General features: G+C 53.2%; 8 protein-coding genes across 8 annotated transcripts; 3 read left to right on the top strand and 5 right to left on the bottom strand.

Annotated features, from left to right (window-relative positions):
* The first annotated feature begins 350 nt into the window (after window positions 1–350).
* On the top strand, window positions 351–1,638 carry SETTUDRAFT_168998 (uncharacterized protein). Its single transcript, XM_008026606.1, has one exon. It carries the CDS (start codon window positions 429–431, stop codon window positions 1,182–1,184), a length of 756 nt encoding a protein of 251 aa, XP_008024797.1. The 5' UTR covers window positions 351–428; the 3' UTR covers window positions 1,185–1,638.
* Window positions 1,639–3,213: 1,575 nt separating this feature from the next.
* On the bottom strand, window positions 3,214–5,369 carry SETTUDRAFT_150577 (polysaccharide lyase family 4 protein; the record flags this gene model as incomplete). Its single annotated transcript, XM_008026605.1, has 3 exons — window positions 4,261–5,369; window positions 3,894–4,210; window positions 3,214–3,840 (listed from the first exon to the last, which is right to left on the bottom strand). Exons 1-3 carry the CDS (start codon window positions 4,958–4,960, stop codon window positions 3,214–3,216), a joined length of 1,644 nt encoding a protein of 547 aa, XP_008024796.1. The 5' UTR covers window positions 4,961–5,369.
* Window positions 5,370–6,124: 755 nt separating this feature from the next.
* SETTUDRAFT_168997 (uncharacterized protein) lies at window positions 6,125–6,868 on the bottom strand. Its single transcript, XM_008026604.1, has 3 exons — window positions 6,656–6,868; window positions 6,345–6,570; window positions 6,125–6,277 (listed from the first exon to the last, which is right to left on the bottom strand). The coding sequence occupies exons 1-3, from the start codon at window positions 6,858–6,860 to the stop codon at window positions 6,247–6,249; spliced, it is 462 nt and encodes a 153-aa protein (XP_008024795.1). The 5' UTR covers window positions 6,861–6,868; the 3' UTR covers window positions 6,125–6,246.
* A 47-nt stretch (window positions 6,869–6,915) lies between these two features.
* On the bottom strand, window positions 6,916–9,143 carry SETTUDRAFT_47297 (uncharacterized protein; the record flags this gene model as incomplete). Its single annotated transcript, XM_008026551.1, has 2 exons — window positions 6,916–8,087; window positions 8,135–9,143. 2 exons carry the CDS (start codon window positions 9,141–9,143, stop codon window positions 7,258–7,260), a joined length of 1,839 nt encoding a protein of 612 aa, XP_008024742.1. The 3' UTR covers window positions 6,916–7,257.
* Window positions 9,144–11,825: 2,682 nt separating this feature from the next.
* Window positions 11,826–13,458, bottom strand: SETTUDRAFT_168996 (carbohydrate esterase family 5 protein). The gene is made up of 3 exons (XM_008026603.1): window positions 12,799–13,458; window positions 12,362–12,746; window positions 11,826–12,246 (listed from the first exon to the last, which is right to left on the bottom strand). The coding sequence occupies exons 1-3, from the start codon at window positions 13,283–13,285 to the stop codon at window positions 12,165–12,167; spliced, it is 954 nt and encodes a 317-aa protein (XP_008024794.1). The 5' UTR covers window positions 13,286–13,458; the 3' UTR covers window positions 11,826–12,164.
* Window positions 13,459–15,663: 2,205 nt separating this feature from the next.
* On the top strand, window positions 15,664–17,600 carry SETTUDRAFT_150569 (uncharacterized protein; the record flags this gene model as incomplete). The annotated part of the gene is made up of 1 exon (XM_008026602.1): window positions 15,664–17,600. One exon carries the CDS (start codon window positions 15,664–15,666, stop codon window positions 17,287–17,289), a length of 1,626 nt encoding a protein of 541 aa, XP_008024793.1. The 3' UTR covers window positions 17,290–17,600.
* Window positions 17,601–17,672: 72 nt separating this feature from the next.
* SETTUDRAFT_130827 (uncharacterized protein) lies at window positions 17,673–18,224 on the bottom strand (the record flags this gene model as incomplete). Its single annotated transcript, XM_008026601.1, has 2 exons — window positions 17,673–17,958; window positions 18,023–18,224. The coding sequence occupies 2 exons, from the start codon at window positions 18,222–18,224 to the stop codon at window positions 17,852–17,854; spliced, it is 309 nt and encodes a 102-aa protein (XP_008024792.1). The 3' UTR covers window positions 17,673–17,851.
* An 827-nt stretch (window positions 18,225–19,051) lies between these two features.
* Window positions 19,052–20,389, top strand: SETTUDRAFT_150565 (glycoside hydrolase family 16 protein; the record flags this gene model as incomplete). The annotated part of the gene is made up of 1 exon (XM_008026600.1): window positions 19,052–20,389. The coding sequence occupies one exon, from the start codon at window positions 19,055–19,057 to the stop codon at window positions 20,255–20,257; it is 1,203 nt and encodes a 400-aa protein (XP_008024791.1). The 3' UTR covers window positions 20,258–20,389.
* Between the last annotated feature and the right edge of the window lie 505 nt (window positions 20,390–20,894).

Here is a 20,894-nt window from a genome sequence, read left to right as displayed (position 1 = left end):
AGAGGGTCTTTCGACCAGGACAAGACCTGATTGCCAGCGTGCACACAACTGGAAATAGGAAAAAATAATCCTTTGAGCCACAGTCTGCAATGACTTATACGCCTAGCACTGGCTGCCATATCCACTGTTGCATGCGCCACGGAAACCGGCAAGCTAGCTGGTCTTAGCCGAGGCGCGAAAGCCACATGATTGAAAGCCACAGTTCCGTTCTTTCCGCACCGCCCCTGTCTGCACCAATCGGACCATGTTTGACGCCATACCACTTATACTAATACAGGGAAATGTGGCGCCGCTTGAGGAAATTGCTGCGTGGTGATGGCGCGGCTCACAAGCTTTGGGAGGTGGTGCTGTCGGATCCATGTGGCTAACACTAACAGGTGGCTGACGCGTGTGCGCGGGCGGGGGGGGACGTCCTGGAGCCATTATATATGCTCCAGCATGCCCCCCCAGCTGTGGCTGTGAAACACATCTGTCGACTACTATTCCCGGTCCCATCTTCGTTTATCGTGCTCACCCATCTCAGTCTCAAATTGGCTAAGCATCGGAAGGACGCCAGGATGGCATTCGAAGCCTACATTCAGCGGGCCGACGATTACATTACAAAGCAAATCCACAAGTTCGAGCAACAGAAGCGCGGCAACCGGTCTCCCCCTCGTGCCAACGGCTACCACCAAATGTCACATTACCAACAGCACGGCCGGGCGCCCTCACAGGGTGGCTACCCTGGCAGCCCGGCCTCGTTCGCTGGCCAACACCCACCACCACCTAGCCCCTCGCTGCCCGAGGGCTGGATCCAAGACTACGACGCCCAGAGCCAGCGATGGTATTACGTCGAAAAGGCAACAGGAAGGAGCCAATGGAATCCCCCTTACGCACCACCACGCGCATCAACCTTCCAGCCTGATGGCCTCACACCCAACTCACACCAACATTTCACCGGTGGACACGAGCAACACTGGCGAACCAGGTCAAATTCCCAGCCTCCCCCTCCCGCGCCCAACGGGGACGGCCAGTTCTTAGATCCCAGACAGAACGGCAACAACAACGGTGGCAGTAGCCCTGGGCTCCACACCCAGCTACCTCCAGGGGCCCATCTAGATCTTAAGACTGGAAAGGTGGTGACCAGCATGTTCCCCGAGGGCCAGACACAGCAGAGCTGGGCCCAGGAGCTGCAAAGGTTATGACGTTTGAAGAGGAAGGACAAGGACAAGGACAAAAGACTGCAACCGGTAATGACAGTGCGGGTGTCGTGACAACAATGAGAGAGAGAGACAGAAACACGACACACACTTATTAGAAGAAACTTTAGATTCATCACAGTGGTTACTACCATCATCCTATGTATTTTTTCGGAGGAAAGCAAGTAAGCAAGCAAGTCAACGACCAACCAAGCCCCATGTATGTATGTATGTACACTTGATCAGTGTTTTTTTTAAAGAGTAGCGTATCACGTCCCCAGGAGTTTTCTTTCTTTCTTTTTTTCCCCCCCATTTTTCCTCCTAAAGGGGAGAGCACCGCGTTTTTAGCACTGTTGAGCATTCAGCGTTGAGCCTTTATTTCATTCTTCTTTTTTTTTTGCCTTTGTCTCTGCGCATAGCCACAGTTCGTTCGTTTTTTTTTGGAAATTTTGTCTTGTATAGTTTACATATTCCCCAATTCAGATGCAAATTCTATGCTCATCTGCTTATCTGACTGGTTTGCATTGAGAGAAAGAAAGAGAAAAAAATCCAGTGTCCTCGTCGTCGTGACGTGGCATTACTTCGTTTGCTTCCGTTCGTTGGTGAGACAAGGACTTGTGGTGGTAACATTTCCTTCCTGGTTTCTGGAGAAGGAAAAAGATACATCGAGCTGGTCTCTTCTGACGTTACGATGCATAAGCTTGCCAATGCCACTGCTGTTGCTGTTGCTTGGCTGGATGTACGGTCTCATGTCTGCGTCATGCTACATCACTGTGCATACGGCTTGCCTGGGGGAAAGTGGCAGTGGCAGTGGCAATGACGGTGGTACTCGAGACTGGCTTGTAGGTGTAGGTGTAGTTGTCATGAGTGCATCATACATCGTCCGCCTCATTTTCAATAGCCTTGACTGCTTTGCAGCTATCATCCTTCATCACGCCAGTGTCCCTACTAGATCCATAGCCAGTAGTCTGCATAGGTAGCTCCCCTTTCGCCGTTCCCTATCCTGCATCTTGATTTTGCACGGCGAATATTGCGGCACCAAGTCTGACTGAACTGGAAACTGTGCTGAGAAAATCTCTGCAATTGGATGTCTGCATGTTGCTCTTGTACACGAGCACAAGTGAACGCTGGGTTATGGGTAGTATCGGAGATGTTGTTTTACCACGACTAGCCAGTGATCCTGTCGCCTACTTTGCCTCTGAGTGTGTGTGTGTGGGAAAACCAGAGCCACGGCGCCGATGACGACGGCAGGCTCACGCGCGGGAAGTATATCCGTCCTATCAGCGTATTCGCACGCCGAAAAAGGTTTCCAACAGCACTGTACTTTTCTTTTTTGGGGGGGTTTCACGCTCACGTTCTGCATGGCTGCTGCATTCAGTGTGTCTGTTCATGGTGAAAAATGTGAAGACGAAAGCCACAGCGTCGTTGAGACTTGAATACGCATGGAAAAAAAAATATCTCTAAAATCATGCGACAAATGTTGTTCTGTATTTCCCGGCTGACCGGCATGATGGCGAGGTGGTCAGGAATGTATGTAATGAATTCCCGGGTGACTAACGTTTGAGTTGGATATGTACTAGCGCGTTGTCCGTATTGTATTTTACCATGTTGCTCTGCAAGTTTATAGAGAAGGCGGATCGGATCGACTTAGAGACATTAGACAGTGCACCATTTTACACGCGGTTGCGCATTTCGGGTTGAGTGGTAATTGCTAGAATAGTATAGCAGCAGAGTGCCTTACCTGATGGGAGCCGCACGAAAGGAGATGGTTCAGCGTCATCCTCGTTCACGACATTGGTCTTCTTCACAAACGCGGCGGTACTATTTTGAACTACCAATCGGCTGTAAAGTCAGAACCGAGGAAACGGATTAATCACGAGATTTCCAACTTGTCGTCAGTGATTCAGTGCAGAGATTCTCCAGCTTTAAAAACACAGAGGAGCTAGATTGCCCGCAGTGAATGACTAATTTGCTATATATCGGCATGACTCTCAAAAACAAAGCAGACGGCCGACCAGTACGAAGCAGCGCCCGCTCAAGCAGAAATCATGTCAATCGCATCGAAACTAACACCAGGACTCAGGTATCCCGACGCCGTCTTCCCTGAAATAACGCTAATCTTCAACAGCTGGTACTCTCTCGTACTCTGCACCCACGCACTTGCCGGGACATCGAATTCGTAGATGTAGTTGTTGCCGCGGTAGGTGCCCACGGTCAAACTCCTGGTGTCGCCTTGTCCTTTGTCCGACTGCAGCTTTGCGGCCCAGCTGTTCATAGTGATCGTGGGCCGTCCACCGGCCTGGCCTTCCGTGACTCCGATGCGGATCTTGACGCCCTTGGTCAGCTGGGCGTCGTTCAGGCGGAAGTAAACAATGTGGTCGTTGTTGATGTCTTTCCACATGTATCCGGGGAAGCTTGAGACGGGAGTAGTGCCAATGATGAAGTTTCCGGCATCCCAGTTCGCAAGACGGGTGTCGGATGGGTGCATGTATGTTGGCTTCATGGGTGTGTCTCCAAAGTTCAAGAATCCCTTGGGTGTTCCGTCCCACTCTCCGATGCGCCAGATGGCTGTGACATCGGTGGGGTCGTTGCACGTGATTGTGTTGCGGGTCGCAGTGCTGCCGGCAGCAATGCTAACAGTACTTGTATGGACCTCCAGTTCCTAAAGACTAGATCAGCATGTGATGTGAGAATCATCCTCCAAAGATTACGTACGCCTTTGTACACTGTCAAGGTATAGGTTCCTGGAAGGACGTTGCCAATCCTCCAAGCACCGGTCGTCGCAGTCCAGTACTGCGCCTGATCGCTCTTCAAGCCAACCACATACTGAAATCCACTCTTCATGTTGGCCAGACCCACGCCGGCAACAGCGCCACGTCTGCTAGCAGGAACCCAGCCGTCGATCTCGAGGGCATCAAACCAGTCCCAGTTTGCATTGCGAGCAAAGAGGTTGGAGTTTGGCGCAGCACCATTGTCAGTGAAATGAAGCACCGAAGGGCCCTGAAGACCGAAACGCATCACATCCGTGTGGCCTGTAACATGTTAGTCAATTTTCCAAGAATGCAGAAGAAAGAAAGCTTACCCATATTGTAGTGATAGATATCATAAAGATCTGGTCCGCCGGAGCCGCCGCGACGCACGAGACTCCTGAAGAAAGGACCGCCGGAGGCTTTCTCGTGGTTCGAGCGAATCAAGTACATGCCAACATTGCGGTTGGTATAGCCGACCCAGTCGTAGTCCATTGTACGGCCGTACAGTTTACCCGAGTAATGTTTCGACCATGTTTGACCGTTTATGCCATTGATGTCGCCGGACTCGATGGCTCCAGCACCATCCGGAACCCAGTCAGTATCCTCGTTGGGGTTGTTGGTGAAGATGTTTCCGGGTATGCGGACAATGTATCGTGACACGGTGATGCTGGTATCCTTCTTGTTCATGAAGATGTACACGTTTGCATTGCCGTAGCGGAATACCAGCGTATGTACCAGCGTCCCGACGTTCACCGTGACCTTGATGATGTTGGCCGGGCTTGTGTACTGCTTAATGGTAACGGTGCCTGCGCCCAGTCCAGACTCGACGTGCGAGTTTTTGCCATTTTGACCATTGTACTCAACGCCGCGGTAGTTGATCGACGTCATGTCGCCATTGGTCTTGCTGACCTTGACGATGAGGTTTGCGTTGGTGTCAATGACATAGTTCCTTCCATCATCCGTGTAGCCCCAGGCCGCAAAGACGGCAGCTGGAGCAAGAAGGAAAGCCGTGAGAGTAGCGAGGCAACGCATCTCGACCAAGTGGCTGCCAAAGAAAGGCGCAAAGAGATGCCCTCAATGTAAGTAGGCGCAGATGGGAATCCGACAGCCTCAGAAAGCGGGACTTGAGGGCGAAGTACAAGCTATTTCATTGACTGTACCTTGGCTTCCCATCTCTCATTGTGCTTATTTACAAGGGCTGCCACCAAAATGATCATCCCGCGTTGCCAAGAACAAGTAAAGTGTGCCATTGGAGGACTTACTAGAACGAGTAGAGGCGTACATGGGTGCTCTCGGGCGCCATCCGAACGAAGATGTCCACGTCTCGGAAAGCCGCGAAACGAGTTTAATCCAGATGTACGGCAACACCATGTATTCCATGGCCATTGGTGGGCCTTGCGGCGCTGCTAAACGGTCAAAGGAAAATCCAGGGCAAGCGATGCATTTCCGCACCTCTATGGTGGGAATCTCGCCATGCGGGTGCTCGGAAAACAATACGCGCCGGCAGAATCCGGGGGGCGGATTGACTACAAAAGAGGCAGGTAAAGGCTTGGCTTGACGGGCTGTCTAAATTATATTAACTTTGAGGTGATAAGAGAGGCAGAGTGGATCACTGAAGCTGCGCACGTGGTGGTGTTTTTGTTGTGGGGTGGCCCCGCCAGAGTGGTGAAGTTCATGGCACGCCAACCCTTCGCGGCTCGCGGCGGCCACTATCCTAACACGTCACTTTGCACCAACAAGTCCATTGCCCAGAAGGGCATTGATCGTCCACAGCATATTAAATCATGGCACGACAATTTTGCTCAAACTTGGATAGTCTTGGTCACTATAACACGGTCTGAGAGTTATTCCACTCGATTCATAACATGCATACTTACTGTACAAAACACACGAGAACGGAAAAAAAAGAAGCAGCTTATTGTCAAGGTAGTCAACTAAGAAACTTCGTTTTCCCCCCAATTCCTTTTCTGTATCTTCCCTGCATCCAATACTTTGAAATTTTCTTCCTTTCCTTTTCCAACAGTCTAGACGGGAGAACAAAAACAAAAGATTACCAGAAACGTTAAATGGTCACCTCTCAGGGCTGCCTGGCGTGTTTCAAAAAGCGAAAAGCATTGTCAGACCGACAAGCGTGAACTACTTACAACCGGGCACGTATTCAAAAAAAATTGACAGCACTGACATGAACGTACTACAGTTTGAGCTACAGGAGCGTAAGATTTGGTGCCATCGAGCACCCACACCACGCATTATGGCATTCTCCATCACTATGGCCTATACATTATCATCACTCTCGAATTTATGCAAACACCCAGCTATCAATCAAGCACCGCATCTACATCCACGGCACTAAATCAGCATCAGCATCAGCATCAGCATCCCCTTCTCACCTCTCCCCCAGCACACCACCACTTACTTCTCATTGTCCGCGATATATTTCCTCAACACAGCTTTCCTCTCCTCACTATAGCTTCTCATCTCATCGACACGCTCCCGCGGCAAAGGCGCAGGCAAGATGCCCGCAGCGGGCGCAAACCACTTTTCCCTGGGAACCCTTGTGCCATCAGCGGTAGCCAGCACCGTGACTTTGCTTCGGTAGTCTGGCGGGAAGCGGCTTAGGAAGGCTGCTGTGAGCTCCGGAGCTGTTGGGTTGGGTTGGGCATTGTGTTAGTAGTTTCAGCCTCACTACTAAATATAGAGGGAGAGTGGGGAGGTTATACGACTTACTCAAGCCTTCGGCTGCAAGGACCTTGCGGTCTGCAGTCAGGCTGCGCAGGACGCCGTCGTCGCCTAGGGCTATGACGCCGCAGATGTCGCGTGGGAGACGCTTGAGAAGAGCCGAGACCTGCTGTTGGAGCGGGTCATCGGTATCCCACGTCGGGATGCACGATTGCGGCGTGTGCTGTTGGTCTGTACGCTGTGCATCAGCCATCAATACAAGTCACAGCACATTCATAATAGCTCAAGATAGCCTCCAGGTGTGGGGGGTTGTAGACAAGGATTAAATAGGATGAGATGCAAATGAGGCCGCCTACAACGGCTGCAGACGACTCGTCATCAGCCATAATAGGAACTCGCCTAAAAAGGGTAATCCGCCGCAAAAAAAACAAAGGTATCTGAAACAATGCGCGCCGTAGCAACGCTCCCTATAGTACATTACAAGTTACTGAGGGCGTTTGTTTAAGCACCCGACGCCTTCGTATCCCCACAAGGCGCACATTTGGTGTCCTTGACTCATACATAAAAGTCTTAATCATCAGAAGGAGAGAAAAGAAAAAGGTTACGTCCCACTCCAAGGGCATGTTTTTTTTTCGTGTCGTCGAAAAGCTTTAGTTGAGAGCAGATCGGTCAATGGACATGCGGGCTGCGGCAATGTCCATGGAGATGCGAGGGGTGCGGTCGGTGGATGGTCGGGGGAGCTGGTAGCTCATTCGCCAGTCCAGCGGCAGACGACCCTCGTTGATGGTTCGTCGAGAGGCATGGCCAATGACGACGTGCATTTGGAACTTTTCGAGGCCCGTTTTGCGCAGGTACGCCTCGTATTCTGCGGATTTTGAAGCCTGCTTCATCCATTCCTCGCTCTTGGCCGATGGGTACACTACGCGGACCAGCGGCTCGGCACCCCGGAATCGGTAGTACTGGCGAATGTCGTCGTGGGGGAAGAGATGGAGATCGATCCTCTTCATCGGTCCGTCAACAGCAGCAAGCCAGTTCTTGTTGCTGCCGTTGGTGGCGGGGAGGAGCTTGTTCAGCTCACCGACGATTTCGGAAATGCTCCTGAAGACCACGCCCTCGGTCGATGTAAAGCGGTAGTCGGTCCGGCCGGTGCGGTTAAGGCTGCGAAGCAATGGCAGCAAATCAATGGGCTCCATGTCGAAGCAAGCGGCGTCAATGTCCATGTGGACCTCACCCTTGAGATTCTCCACCTTGTCCAGGTTCGACTTCTGGCCCCATAGGTCGATGATGTATTGTGTCTTGCGCGCGTACACGGGCAAGAACTCATTCCGGATGGCCCGGCACACCTGGGTGAAGTTGTAAAACTGACGCTTGGGAGCACGTGCAGATTCACCATCACGGAGCACCAACGCAGGGTCGTCATGGCGGCACATTCGGATGGGTCCCTCCTCGCTCATTTTTTCGTAAATCTTGTTTCGTACCTCTGCATGTTGTTAGTGTGTTTCGCGAATTACTAAGCTGTCGACGTACCGGGAGGCATGTTAAGAAGAGTTGGTGGTGGTGTAGTCTTCTTGGGAGCCAAGATGACAGGCGCTACGATTTGGGGCTCAACAACAGTGGGCTCAACGACGGTAGGCTCAACGACTGGCTCGGCGACTGTGGGCTCAACGACTGTAGGCTCAGCAACGGGCTCAACGACTACGGTCTCAGTAACTGTAGGCTCAACAATCTCGGGTTCAGCAACAGGCTCAACGACCTTGTCCTCGGCAGGCATGGTGAATTGCTTGACCTCGAGCTCCAGCGCGGTCTCATCGCTCCAGAAAGGCGCAAACTCAAACGGGTCCGCCAGAAACTGGGCCTCAAGCTCCGGCTCCAGCTTGGCCTCGGGGGTGGCGGCACGGGCAACTGGCGACACGCTACGTACCTCGAGCTCAGACTCGAGCTCGGGCGTGGCGACACGAGCAACCGGCGACACACTGCGTACCTCGGGCTGAGGCTGAGACACAGGCTCGGGGGTGGGCGAGCGAGCGGCTGGCGTAGAGTTCCAGGGCTCTTGCTCGGGCGTGGGGCAGCGAACAGGCGGGGCGACGTAGGTAGTCTCTGGTTCTGGTTGGGGCACGGATGTTTTGGCCTCGTCTGTGTCTTTGGTGGTAGACGAAGACTTTGCAGTGACGAGCACCCTCTTCTCGACGACCCATCCGGCGCTGGGCTTCGCCTTCTCCGGCACTACCGATAGCTCGACCTCCCGGTCTTCTGCAAAGTCGCCAATCCAGTTTGTTGCCGTGGTGGGCCGGATGTCCGGGAGCGCGGTGTAGGGAATGCGGCTGGCATCTTCTTGCGCAGGTAGCGCGTGGTCGTCGAGCTTGAGACTTGTTTTTTCTTCAACGGGTGGTGCGGCGGGTGTAGCTGGTGCTTGGTGGGCGGTAGGCTCGGACGCAGCGGCGTTGTCGTCGTGCTCCAGCGTTCCGCTCTCGGCTTCGCGCTGCTTTCTCGACCGTCCGCAGCTGAACAGGTCGGAGAGGGCGCTGGCAAAGGACATGGCTGGCGGGTGCTTCTCCCTCCTTCGCGCGGAGGCGTAGGGATATGTTAAAGAGTAGGAGGTGGGCAAACCTGAGTGAAAGTAAGAAAACCGGCGCAATGGTCTTTTGGGGCCCCTGCGAGCTAATATGCTTCTCCCTCTGCGTGGAATGAGGGCACTAGTGACGACCAAGGGCTAACCCATTTGCACCTGTTATGAAACCAAATGGGCAAATAAGACTGACGATTGTGAATACTATGACCCAGGCATGGCCGATTCGGCGCCCGTGCGTTACCCCTGATCACCACCATCATCTCCACCTTCACCTCTTATCTTATCGGCATGTGACCCTTATCCTCGGGCCCTGGACGCGTCGATAACACACCCGCAAAGTCTAACTGACCAGCCAGCCTCGTGGGCAACAACCGCAAGACGGGATGACCTTGGCTACTTGCACGCGTAGTTCGCCCATCAAGTTTCACACAGAGTGCCCACGGCCCTCGCCTAGTTCACTGTCGACGCCGAACTTTGGGTTTAGCACCCGACGCGAGAGTTCAGCTAGCGCCCCCATTCGTTGCGTGCGCGCGCAGAGAAATTTCCGAACACGCCCACCCCTTCTCCCGCCGTTGCTGTGAGATCTCACACCTCTCTCTCTTGGCTGTGGGTGTGTGTGTATGCATAACTCGGTCCCCACACCAGGGCCCAACATAAAAAATGGACAGACAGTGTCTCAGCGTCAGAAAGGTCTGTGTGGTAAGCACCGCACATGACTCGCTCACCCCCCCCCCAGAGATTACATGTGGCCCGTATCGGCAATGGATCTCTGGACTTTTGGCCGCATATGACGTCTTTTTCGCAGATCGATCTAGTTTCATAATTCCAGTTTACTATAGGTGTAGGGGGAAATGCATCTTTTGTGCATGTATACTATGTATGTCAGATGCCCGCATGCCGTCCGGTGCTTTCAAAAGCGAGCCATTACACGAATCGCCGTGAACCGTCACCATGAGTAAGACGACTTGTCTCCATACATGTCTAGTCTTGCAGCCGAACAAAGGGCATGCGCGCATGTACATGTAGGTTCCAACGAGGTGTTGCTAGTGCCATTGATCCCGCGTCGGCGACAACTGACAGCCATGTACGAGTTTCAGGATTTCTGACAAGCGACGTGAACCGTGTCTGTTGCTACTGCCTGAGCATTTCCCTTCCACGAAGCATTGTGAGGCCTTGAAAACGCGGCGGCATATGCGGCATTTAACCAAGTCGGTCGACCGCCATGCTTACCCAGCCGAGGGGAGGCTGACAGAAAAAAAAAGACACCAACCAGCAGCATCGTGTCTCGCCACAGCTAACCCGAGCTGCGCGTAGCGAAACTCTATTGTCAGCTCCGTCGCCTCTCTAAACTCTTGAGAGAGTGCGACGGTAACAAGGCCTCCATGGCTGAAAACCCAATGGCTATTTTCCCCCTCTTTTTAATTTGCCCCCTTTACTTGGCTTGCACCCCCCCCCCTTTGCATACGCCACACTCGCATGATCATCATCCCCATACTTGGAGCAAAACCTTGTGGTCCTCTCTCTCACACACACATACACTTTGTTCAAGGGAACGCATATAACAATAGCACAGCTCTTGTCTCGGTTTTTTTCTGTCTTCCTTGTCATACACGGCTCCAGCCGTGACGTGATGCAATCAATCTATCCGCCCACGGCCCACGTGTTATGGCGTGTGCGCACGGGCATGGCACGGCGTCTGAGCGCTGCGTCCTTGAACGCAACGCAGCAACCGAAGTCTTGTTAGTAGAATCAAGCCAGCAATCCAAAAAAAAAAAAACTTACAAGACGTACTAAGCGTACTGCTCTATCCCGGAACTCTAGCACCAGGTTGCGATTCCCAAATCCAGCGCAAGGACTATTTGCATGCAAGCATACACTCAAATACAGCAATAGTCATTCTATAATTTGAAAAAAGAAACGTACCATTAAGTACTGCGGTAAAACACACTCCGGAATTCCAATTCCAAGATGCGGGTATCGGATCTACCGAGTATTTGCATAGTATAAACCACTTTTTTTCTTGTTGTTGTTGTTGTTGTTGTTGCTATTCCTGTCATCGTGTTTGGTCTCTCTCTCTCTCTGCTTACATACACACAAGTCTGATCTTGGCACCCGCCTCACTTAGCCTCGTGCCCACCCCATGCTGTCGCGTGAGCACGTGACGACCAGCTAACTAAACAAGGGAAGGGGACCAAGACGAACACGAACGCTATATGTAAGCGCTACTATTATTACCGCAACACCCTCCTTCCTGGCTGCCAAGCACTGCTATTATTATAGAATTCTACATATGCTTATTTGCATGGCCAATCAACGACTTCGCAGTGGTCATTTTCATTTTTTCCATCTCCATCACCATGTACTGGCTGCTGTTTCGGTCACGTGCTTATGTGGCCAACATATTTACCAGCAGTACGTCTGGGGGCGGTGAACAATAACAGCTACAGATACAAAAAGCATGGGTAGACTGTACAAGTACGTAAAGACAGGAAGAAAGAAATATGTTGAGGACATTGTTTCTTCGCCGTTGAATGCATCTTGATTGGCTCACCGTAAAAGCTGCGTTATCAACGCCAAGACACCCTCAGCAGCCCACAATCTAAACTTGAGACTATTCGAGACTGAAATCAACGGGACAAGAGAGAAACCGGTTGATTGAAAATTCGCTATGCTAATGCTGATTCGCCGAGCCGGTCGGCTGGTAATAAAGGGTGCTATATGTATACAACAGGATGCAGTGAGAAGAGAACTTGGCGCTTTTCCCCGCCAAATGCCTATATGTAGAAGTGTCTCCTCTTTTTCAGAGACTTGGTTACTTACGCACTCTTCCCTCCATCATGTCCGTACAGTGTGCGTGTGGAGTCTGTTGCGCCCCCGGCGCTTGCTCCTCTTTTGGTTTTGGTTGGGCGGGTGCGCGGCACGGCATACCCTTTTGTTGGTGCCAAGCATAGTCCAAGACGAGCATTTGCTTGTATGTGCATATCGCCCTCATACGGTTTCGGCAGTGTCGACGCGCGAATACGAAGGGAAGCGAGTCGTTTTCCACACAGCGAATTTCCTGACGGCAAAACTGGACAGTATAAGCACCCATGCATGTACTGGCGGGTCGTGTTCACGTTTTCAAAGCCCCAAACGTCTATTGCGCATCTATGCTACATCTGGGACAGAGAAAGAGATGGACTTACTACAGTGCGCAGAGCACAAAGATGACAATGAAGACGTTGGCGATGGAGTGCGAAATGGTCTGGTGTAGCATGCTCTTGGCCCCCGACGTCTGATCTTTGCGCTCAGCCTTCCTGGCGAGTTCGATGACCCAGTTGGCTGCCTCGTCACCGTAGATGTCAAAGTAGTCAAGGTGCTTGGACATGTCTTTGTTGTCCGTGTGGGGAGCGCAGATGGGGTCTCCCGGCTGGCAGTATTCGCGAAGGATACCGGCGTCGGCATAGGGCTTCAGACCAGCATTCTGTTCGGGCGTTCGAGGAGCGCCGCCATCTGAGACTTGGCCACCGCCACGGGTCCAGGTCTGGTTCGCGGAGCGCCTCGTGGGACCGAAGACGAGTGCAGCTGCAACTGTAGGCAAGTTAGTATTTACACCGCGACCGACGATACTCAAGGTGCATACCCTTGGAGCCTGGAGCGCTGGTAATGTTCATGCTCGGATTCGATGCCTGGTCGCACCCCCAAAGAGGACCGCCGCCGCCGCCGAGGACGTCGAGCATAACGCTGCCACCCTGACTGAATCCCATGACAATCAGATGGCTGTCTGGGCAGCGCTCGGTATAGTTTCTCATCTGCGCGGCGCCATTGACTGCACCCTCGTGCGACGATATGCACCATTTCTCGCCGCCGTTCATGGCCCAGTACTGCACGTCCTCGTAGCCGCAGGCCTTTGGATTCTCCTGCGTGTTGAGGGCATTGCAGACCTTGCCGACTGTCTCGATTACGTGGCCAGGGTAGGGCGAGGTGGAGCCGCGTGCGAGGAAGTGGTGAAAGGGCTGGCACTCGTCCGTCTTGAGAGGCTCATACTGGGGACAGTCTTCGAGCTTGGTGCACACGGCGATGACGGTGGTCGTGTAGAGAAGCGCCGAGAGGGCGGTCCGGGGTATCATGGTGAGCGCGGAGAAGGCCAGGAGCTAGCAGGAGCGGCTGACCGAACGAGCGACTGGGCAGAAACAGGAATGACGCAGAGCGACGGGCGGCGGAATGGAGTGGGAGGGCAGAAGACGCGGATGAGGTCGATCGATAACTTGCAGGTGCAGGCTCGATGACGGTGACGGGGTGGAAAAAAGATGGAGCGGACAGGCAGAGCTGTGGCAGAGGCAAGTCGAGTCCGAGTGGAGCAGGGCCATTGCCCGCCCGGGTTTCAAGAAATGAGCGTCGGGGGGGGGAGGGCTGCGCGTCTCTCCCACATGCCAAGCAGGGAATGGCCGTGCTGGGTGCTGGGTGCTGGCAGCTGGTCGACGGGCGCCTGTGTGTGGGATGGCCTTGGGGAGCATGATGAGGTGCCAAGCCTCTTGGGGGGCGCCCCAGCCGGAATCACGGCCGGGAATGACGACAGCCGGCATTGGCCCCCAGCACCAGCCACGCCTGAGCCCAGCATGGGAATGCTGTGGCCCCCAAATGCGATGCACTATTGCCGCCTGCGCCATACACCTATGTATGTGCTAGCACACATTGTGCTGGTGCCAGTGCTATGCCTGTCCTATTCCCTCTCCGCTTGGGGAGAGCGCGCTTGGCGCCCGGGCGACTTCGGACCGCGCACCAATGCACGGACTCACGTGCACGCGTAACCTGCCCACCTGCACCTCCACCACTCTCCACACCATCTTCCCCCAAGACACACAACGCGAGCAACGCAGACTGCCATCACGCCTGTCACTGGTCATCGTCTCTGATATACATCCTGATTCGATGGCTATGATGAAGCACCGCGCCCTCACCTCGGGCCAATCGTTGTCGCTTCGGTCGTCACGTGCTTGCTAACATGACAGCATCTGGAGCCATGAGCAACACATTGCCGCGCCAGCAACAGTCACAGTCACAGTCACAGCGACAGCGACAGCGACTCCCACAGCAACAACTCTACCAATGTCATGGCTGACTCTCTGTATACTCCAGTACCCACGCACTGCCACCCTATGCGACCCCAGAGATGCAGCGACCGTGTACCTGACCACACACCCCCAGAATAATAAAAGGATGCTCCGGACCCAGATTTATCCCGCGTATCGTTTCCATGTGGACCTCCCCATCCTGTGCATTCCTCACGCGACTGCCGCTGCACTTCTCCACCGCACGCGATGGGTATCGAGAATCTGCTGAATCGAGCAACCATCGTCCCACGACTCAGTGCCGTTACATCGTTCGTCCACCTTGGATATTTCTCTGGAAAGAATTTCGGCGTGCCCACCAGAGTGCCAGCGCTCGCATCCCTACTTTTACATTTAGCAATATCGCACTGGCTGGGTGTGAGGCCACTGTGAGGTCTGCTTGGCTCTTTGGCTGCATGTCCAAGTCCTCCCACCATCTTGGCACTCAGCGCCTCACTTTTGACTGGATGCGACACCCGTCGGTTCATGCGACGCTGGCCGATGTTTTACCGTCTAAAAAAATTTGACCCCAAGATCAATGCACAACGTTGCAACGTCTGCCTTCGCTCCATCTTCTGGAAGAAAATAGCGCAGCGGCAGTTGCTGATCCCTCTGGCGCTCCCGAATCCAACTCGTTGACGGCTCGAGCCTTGCTTGTTGGCCTGCTTGTATGCGGCTGAGGCTGCCAGAGAACCAGATGGCCGCTCTTGGCTGGCCGGAGATATGACGACGGTGCCCATTTCTGGGACCCTAAATTAAACTGCAAGGCCAAGACCGGCTTGCTTCGGCGCGGATCAAGCACCCTCTCGTGCGGCTCTCGCTAGGGCGGTCACTCCCGAAAAAGATCAACACCAGACGTCACTCGGTCGCTTTTCTCCGCATCACCAATCACCACGTCTTGTCACCTTGGGGTCATTGGGCACGGTGTCAAAAGCAGCGCGCGTTGCATGGCGTACACGAATCACAATGCCGTGTTGTTTGTTCTTTTACTAACAGCTTAAATCGCCACGCCCACTGTCGAGGCCCACATACCGAAAGTGGGTAAAAGAACCATTCGTCTCCACGCACCCAAGAGACCCTGTTTTACTCACTATCTGGCCACTGGGCGCACAGCCCCAGATTCGGGTTGACCGTCTACGCGACCGCGCTACCACCAACTACTGTCCTGCACCAATGTTCGTAGTACGTAATTCTCCATGTCCTCGGGCTACTCCACGCTGAGCTGCCATGCCTTTAATCTCGCTCTACATCCATCTACATAGCATGTCCACATCTCCCCCGCTCCCCATCTCATCTGGCCTGTTCATGTCCATCTTTGCCACCCCCTTTGTCTTTTGTCAAACTATCCCGCAGACGCTGTTCATGCAGAAGTAAGTGCTTGGTTGCCTCTTGAAATCATGGACCACAAACCTGTTACGGCTGCCCATGGCGACACTCCCATGCAACAAACATATGAAGTCGACACCAAGCCCAACGCTACCGATACGCTCCCTGTATCTGCCCACCGACCCACCATTGCCCTTGCAGCAGACCCGACACACGACCCGGAAGACCCTTTGCGACACAAGGACATAGCAAACTCGGACAAGTACGACGCGGCATCCTCCGGAGACGACACAAACTTGGGCGACGTTGCAGACATCCAGAATGCCAGTAACCGCCCCAACGACACAAACAGCAAGAAGCTCAACACGACACAAACCGTCATCATCTTCATGACCAACGAAATTGGAATTGGTATCCTGTCCTTGCCGAGCGCCCTCAACACGCTCGGTTTCTTCCCAGGCATCGTTTGTATCATTGGCATGGGTCTCCTCAGTCTGTACACTGCGTACAACCTGGTCCAGTACTGGCGAAAGTATCCCTACATGCTGAACATTGTTGACTACGGTCGCGTTCTTGGCGGTCCCTGGCTCGAGGCAGTTTTCGCCATTGGCTTCTTGATCAACATGGCCCTCATCAGTGCCTCGGCAGTCGTCACCATTTCGATCGGTCTCAACACCGTTAGCGATCATGCGACCTGCACAGTTGCCTTTACCGTCGTCGCCGCCGTTGCCATGTGGGCCATGTGCGTGCCTCACAGCATGCGCTTCGTATCGTGGGCGTCTTGGCCTTGCACAATCTCCATCTTCTCCACCGTCATGATCGTCATGATCACATTGGGTGTTCAGGGTCCGCGCAACCCTGAAGCTCCGCTCAACCTCAGGGCGATCGGAAACCCGACTTTTACCCAAGCAACCTCTGCGTTCCTCAACATTGCTTTTGCTTTCAGCGGCAACCAAGCCTTTCCTACCGTCTTGGCCGAAATGGAGAACCCTTCCCGCGACTACCCCAAGGCTATCATCATCGAGAAGTGTTCGTCGATCACGATCTACGTGATCGTCGCTGCCGTCGTCTACGCACTGTCTGGCGAGCAGGTCGCGTCACCTGCCCTCGGCTCTCTGCGCACAATCATGGCCAAGGCCTCCTACGGCGTCATCTTCATCGGACTCCTCGGAACCGGTCTAGTCTTTGGCATGACAGCAGCCCGCTACCTCCACGTCTACTTCCTTCGCAAGGTCAGTGAGCGTCAGGCCAAGAAAAACAGCGGGACCACCGTCAACATGTCTTCTTCCGAAAAGACTTCGGCCGGCCGTCGCCTCTCCGTCTCCACCCCCGACGTCGGCAAGAAGACGGAATGGTTCAGCTGGATCTTTTCCGTCAGTCTTTTCTGGGTCGTCGTCTGGATTCTCGCCAACGCCATCCCCGTCTTCAGCTCGCTGCTCAACATCTCTGCCGCGCTGCTGCTCTCATGGTTCACCTGGGGCATCACGGTTCTGTTCTGGTTTGACCTCAACAAGAACGGCAGGTGGCGCTCTACCTGGAAAAAGTCTCTCACGGCCGCTTTCAACGTCTTGATCATGTGCGTGACGCTCTTCATGGTCGGCCCGGGAATGTACGCTAGTATCGATGCGCTGCTGCATACTTTTGCCACGACAAAAGTTAATGGTGCGTTTACTTGTGCCGATAACAGTATTCTGTAGATACAGTTTTTTTCTCTTTTCTTTTAAATCTTCATTGTTTAGTTTTTTTAGCAGCGACTTTGAGACTTTGAGATGTCAGGGCTTTGGGGGGCATGAACACGATGTGTACGATAGATGAAAGATACGATGGTCGAGGATTACAGGGCTGGTCTTGCCTGAATAAGCGAACTTTTTTTTCAACTGTTACAACTTTCTGCCTTTTTGCTGGTCTCAAGTGTGGTTGTGTGCTCGTCTGTGTGTGTTCAAGCTGATACACTGATGAATCCAACGTGCTATATGTGTAGTGTACACCATTGCGAGTCGCACCTCTGCAGCACGCCACTCCAATAAACCACGAAACAAATCTTGATTACCTTTGACTAATAAACTCTGAGTAAAGAAACTGTTGTTCGAGGTCAAGTATAATGAATAACTGATTTATTACCATAGGCTGTCCCGTCATACCAGCTAGCTGACAGTACTATGGCCAATGCTGCGGTAAAGGGTATCATGACAATCTGCAGCACCAAAGAGACGTTCTCCTCCCCCCTCGATCACACCGCTTGCATCGTAGCAGCAACAGCTAATTCAGCTTCTTGTTTCCAACCGTAACCTGCTTGCCCTGGCTGCGCTGGTAATGCAAGAAGCCAAAGACAGCGGCGGCAACAACACCCAGCATAAGGACATTGCCTTGATTTTTGCACCGTTAGTCATCCATCTCTCTTCTAAGCATGCTCTTTCTGTAAAGACTCACCAAGCACGAAGCCAACGATGCCACCGGCGAGATCAACGAGACCCCGGATGAAGTTGGCAATGAGGCTCAGGAACTCGGATACAAAGTTGACGAAAAACTGGCCTGTTTTCTCGACGAGCGAGCCCGCGGTCGTGACGAAGGACCATGCTAGTTCGGCCAGGGATGCGAAGAGGTCGTTGAGCGCATGGAGTATCGACGACATGTTGTGATCTCTTGAAGGCTGAAGGTTGATGCCAGGTTGTTGGGCTGCAGATAAGAGACGTGGAATGCGAGGATTGTCGAAGTGGTGAGGCGCGAGGAAACAAAAGCCTAGGAGCTAGCTATGGTGAGTTATGCTCTTTGAGTGAAGAACAGGTTCGGGTGGTGGTTGTAGTGGTCTGTTCACGGTCTGGAGGAAATGACGCCGCGCATACGTGGAAACGACGCAGAGACCTTGTTTCTTATTTTTTTGGGCGTCGCTGCCTGCTTGTTCTAGATTGCGAAGCCCTGCTCTTGGAAATGTAACTCTGGGTGATTGGGTGGGTGAATGGGGGCATTCAGGCCGGTGGGAATATGACGTCACTTGTGTGATGGGGATGAACGTGGACGTGAACGCCTGTTTGCAGACAAGGGGAGACGTGTATACTGCATTAGCTACAGAAATATTTGTTCGTGAAGGGGGTGGACTGGCAGAATAATGTGTCTTTTCAGCAATACGTTCTTAAAAATATGCGTTGGCACTTATATGTCAAGTCGAGGGACATGGTGTCTTGTGTGCTGAGGTCTCCTCTGTACAGCAAGAAAGACAGGAGCCTGTTGTGGACTCAAACTTAGAACATGACACGTCTAAAATGAATACAAACAATATGGATAGAGATAACGTTTGCGCGATGTGTTCCTCAAGTCCATTGTTGGTGGACGTTCCAGGTACGGCGATGAAGGATGGTGGTTGTGCGCCATCACCAAACAGCCCCGCTTGCGTCATAGCGGCTCGGCTTAGGCGGGAAAGACGTTGCACTGTTGATCATCTTTCGACCTACTGCATCAGCCACAATGTCCGGCACGTTTGACAAACTCCTGGCCAAAGGCAAGGCGAAACTCTCAGAGTTTACAGGCCCGTCCGGCGGCCATTACCAGCAAGGCTACCCGGGCCAGCAACAACAAGGCTACCCGCCACCTCAAGGCTACCAACAGCAGCCACCGGGCTATCCTCCACCAAGCCCAGGCCAGTATTCGGGCATCCAGTATCCGCCCCAGTACCCGCCGCAAAACCAGACATGGGGCCAGCAACAACAGCAATGGGGCCCGCCCCCTCCGCAGCAGCAGCAATCCTTCGCACCGCCCCCCATTCCTCAGGGCAGTAAGCCCCATACGCCGCAACCTGGCAGTCCTCCGCCCGTACCAGGGAATCGCCCCCATTCTGCGCAACCCGCACCCCCGCCCCCGCCCCCGCCCCCGCCTCCGCCACAAAACATTCCTCCGCCGTATCAGGAGAGGGTATACTGGAAGCCATCATTCGACGCTTCGACGCCGGTGTCGCAAAACTTCCGCCACGAGATTGGCGACCATGGCTGGGGCAACAACGAGAAGCAGATGTACACGGACGACCCGGCTAACTCGTTCCATTACGACAACCGCCTCATAGTGCGTGCATTGGTCGGCAATGGCAGCTGGACCTCTGCGCGTTTGACATCGCACCAAACGCTGTCGCGACCCTGTGGCTACCTGACGGCAACGTGTTTACCTCCTTCTGCACCAGGCATATGGCCTGCTTACTGGATGCTGCCAGCTGATCCATTCAAATGGCCAACCGACGGCGAGATTGATATCGCTGAGAGCTGGAACGCCGAGACGGAAAACCACTCGTGCCTGCACTGGGGCTCATACACCGGCGAAGATGCTCAAAAACACCGTGTGGTCAAGACGCAGCTACACGACCTGGCCCGCCAACCACACACATATGGCTTCGCATGGAAAGAAGAAGAGGGCATACCTGGGTGGAGAGGGCGCATGATCTGGTACATTGATGGTCGCCCTGTTATGAAAGGCACTATCCCAGAGGGCACCCGTCGTATGGAAGATTTCAGGATCCTCATCAACATTGCCATGGGCGGAACAGTCAACCAGGGAAAGCTGCCTGCCGATGGATACTACGACTTTGTTGTCAGCGACATGAAGATGTGCGAGGAGCCGGAAGGAGGGTGGCAGGCATTTGAACATGCCTGGAACTGCACGCCAGAGGGCAAGGCCTTGTAACAGCCACAACTGTCGATGATTAATCGCGTCGATGCATTCTCCTGGTTCTATTTGTCAAGATCCATTGTCGGATAGATACGTGGTATCAGCCCTGATCTACTAGACGAACAATCAGATTTCAGCAAGATTAATCCTAATCTCCCCATGCAACAACCATTCACCATTTGAACCTCGGCTGAAATCCAGCCCCTCACTCTTACCAGATCGACTATCTCATTTTCAATTGTTTTCTTTTCAAAGATCTACGACGTGATGCCGAGGCTGATAAGTACACCAACCAAGGGGGGGATCACCTTGGGGGGAGTGAACATGTGTTTTCCAGCCCCACAACCACCACCACCACACACACCAACTTTTAAGCAGAAATCTTTCATCAAAACTCGTCAATTTTCTATCAGATATAGGGGTAACACGTCGCGAGAAACCGATTTACGCCACCTCTAATGTGTGCAGCCCTCTCGTTGAGGTGCTAGAGGGGGTATTGTCGGTATTCTTGCGACGTGTTCGAAATGCGAAAATCTTCGAGAACGCACAGACCGCCCCAATGACTAATAGGGAGACTACCAAACGAAACCAAAAACAATTAAAAACACCAAATAAAACAAACAAAAATACAAAAATCCTAATATACTAAACG

Source organism: Exserohilum turcica (assembly GCF_000359705.1).
Source record: "Exserohilum turcica Et28A unplaced genomic scaffold SETTUscaffold_19, whole genome shotgun sequence".
Classification (NCBI taxonomy): Eukaryota; Fungi; Ascomycota; class Dothideomycetes; order Pleosporales; family Pleosporaceae; genus Exserohilum; species Exserohilum turcicum.
Note: the sequence above shows the minus strand (reverse complement) of the source record. Positions and strands in the feature narration are given on the sequence as shown.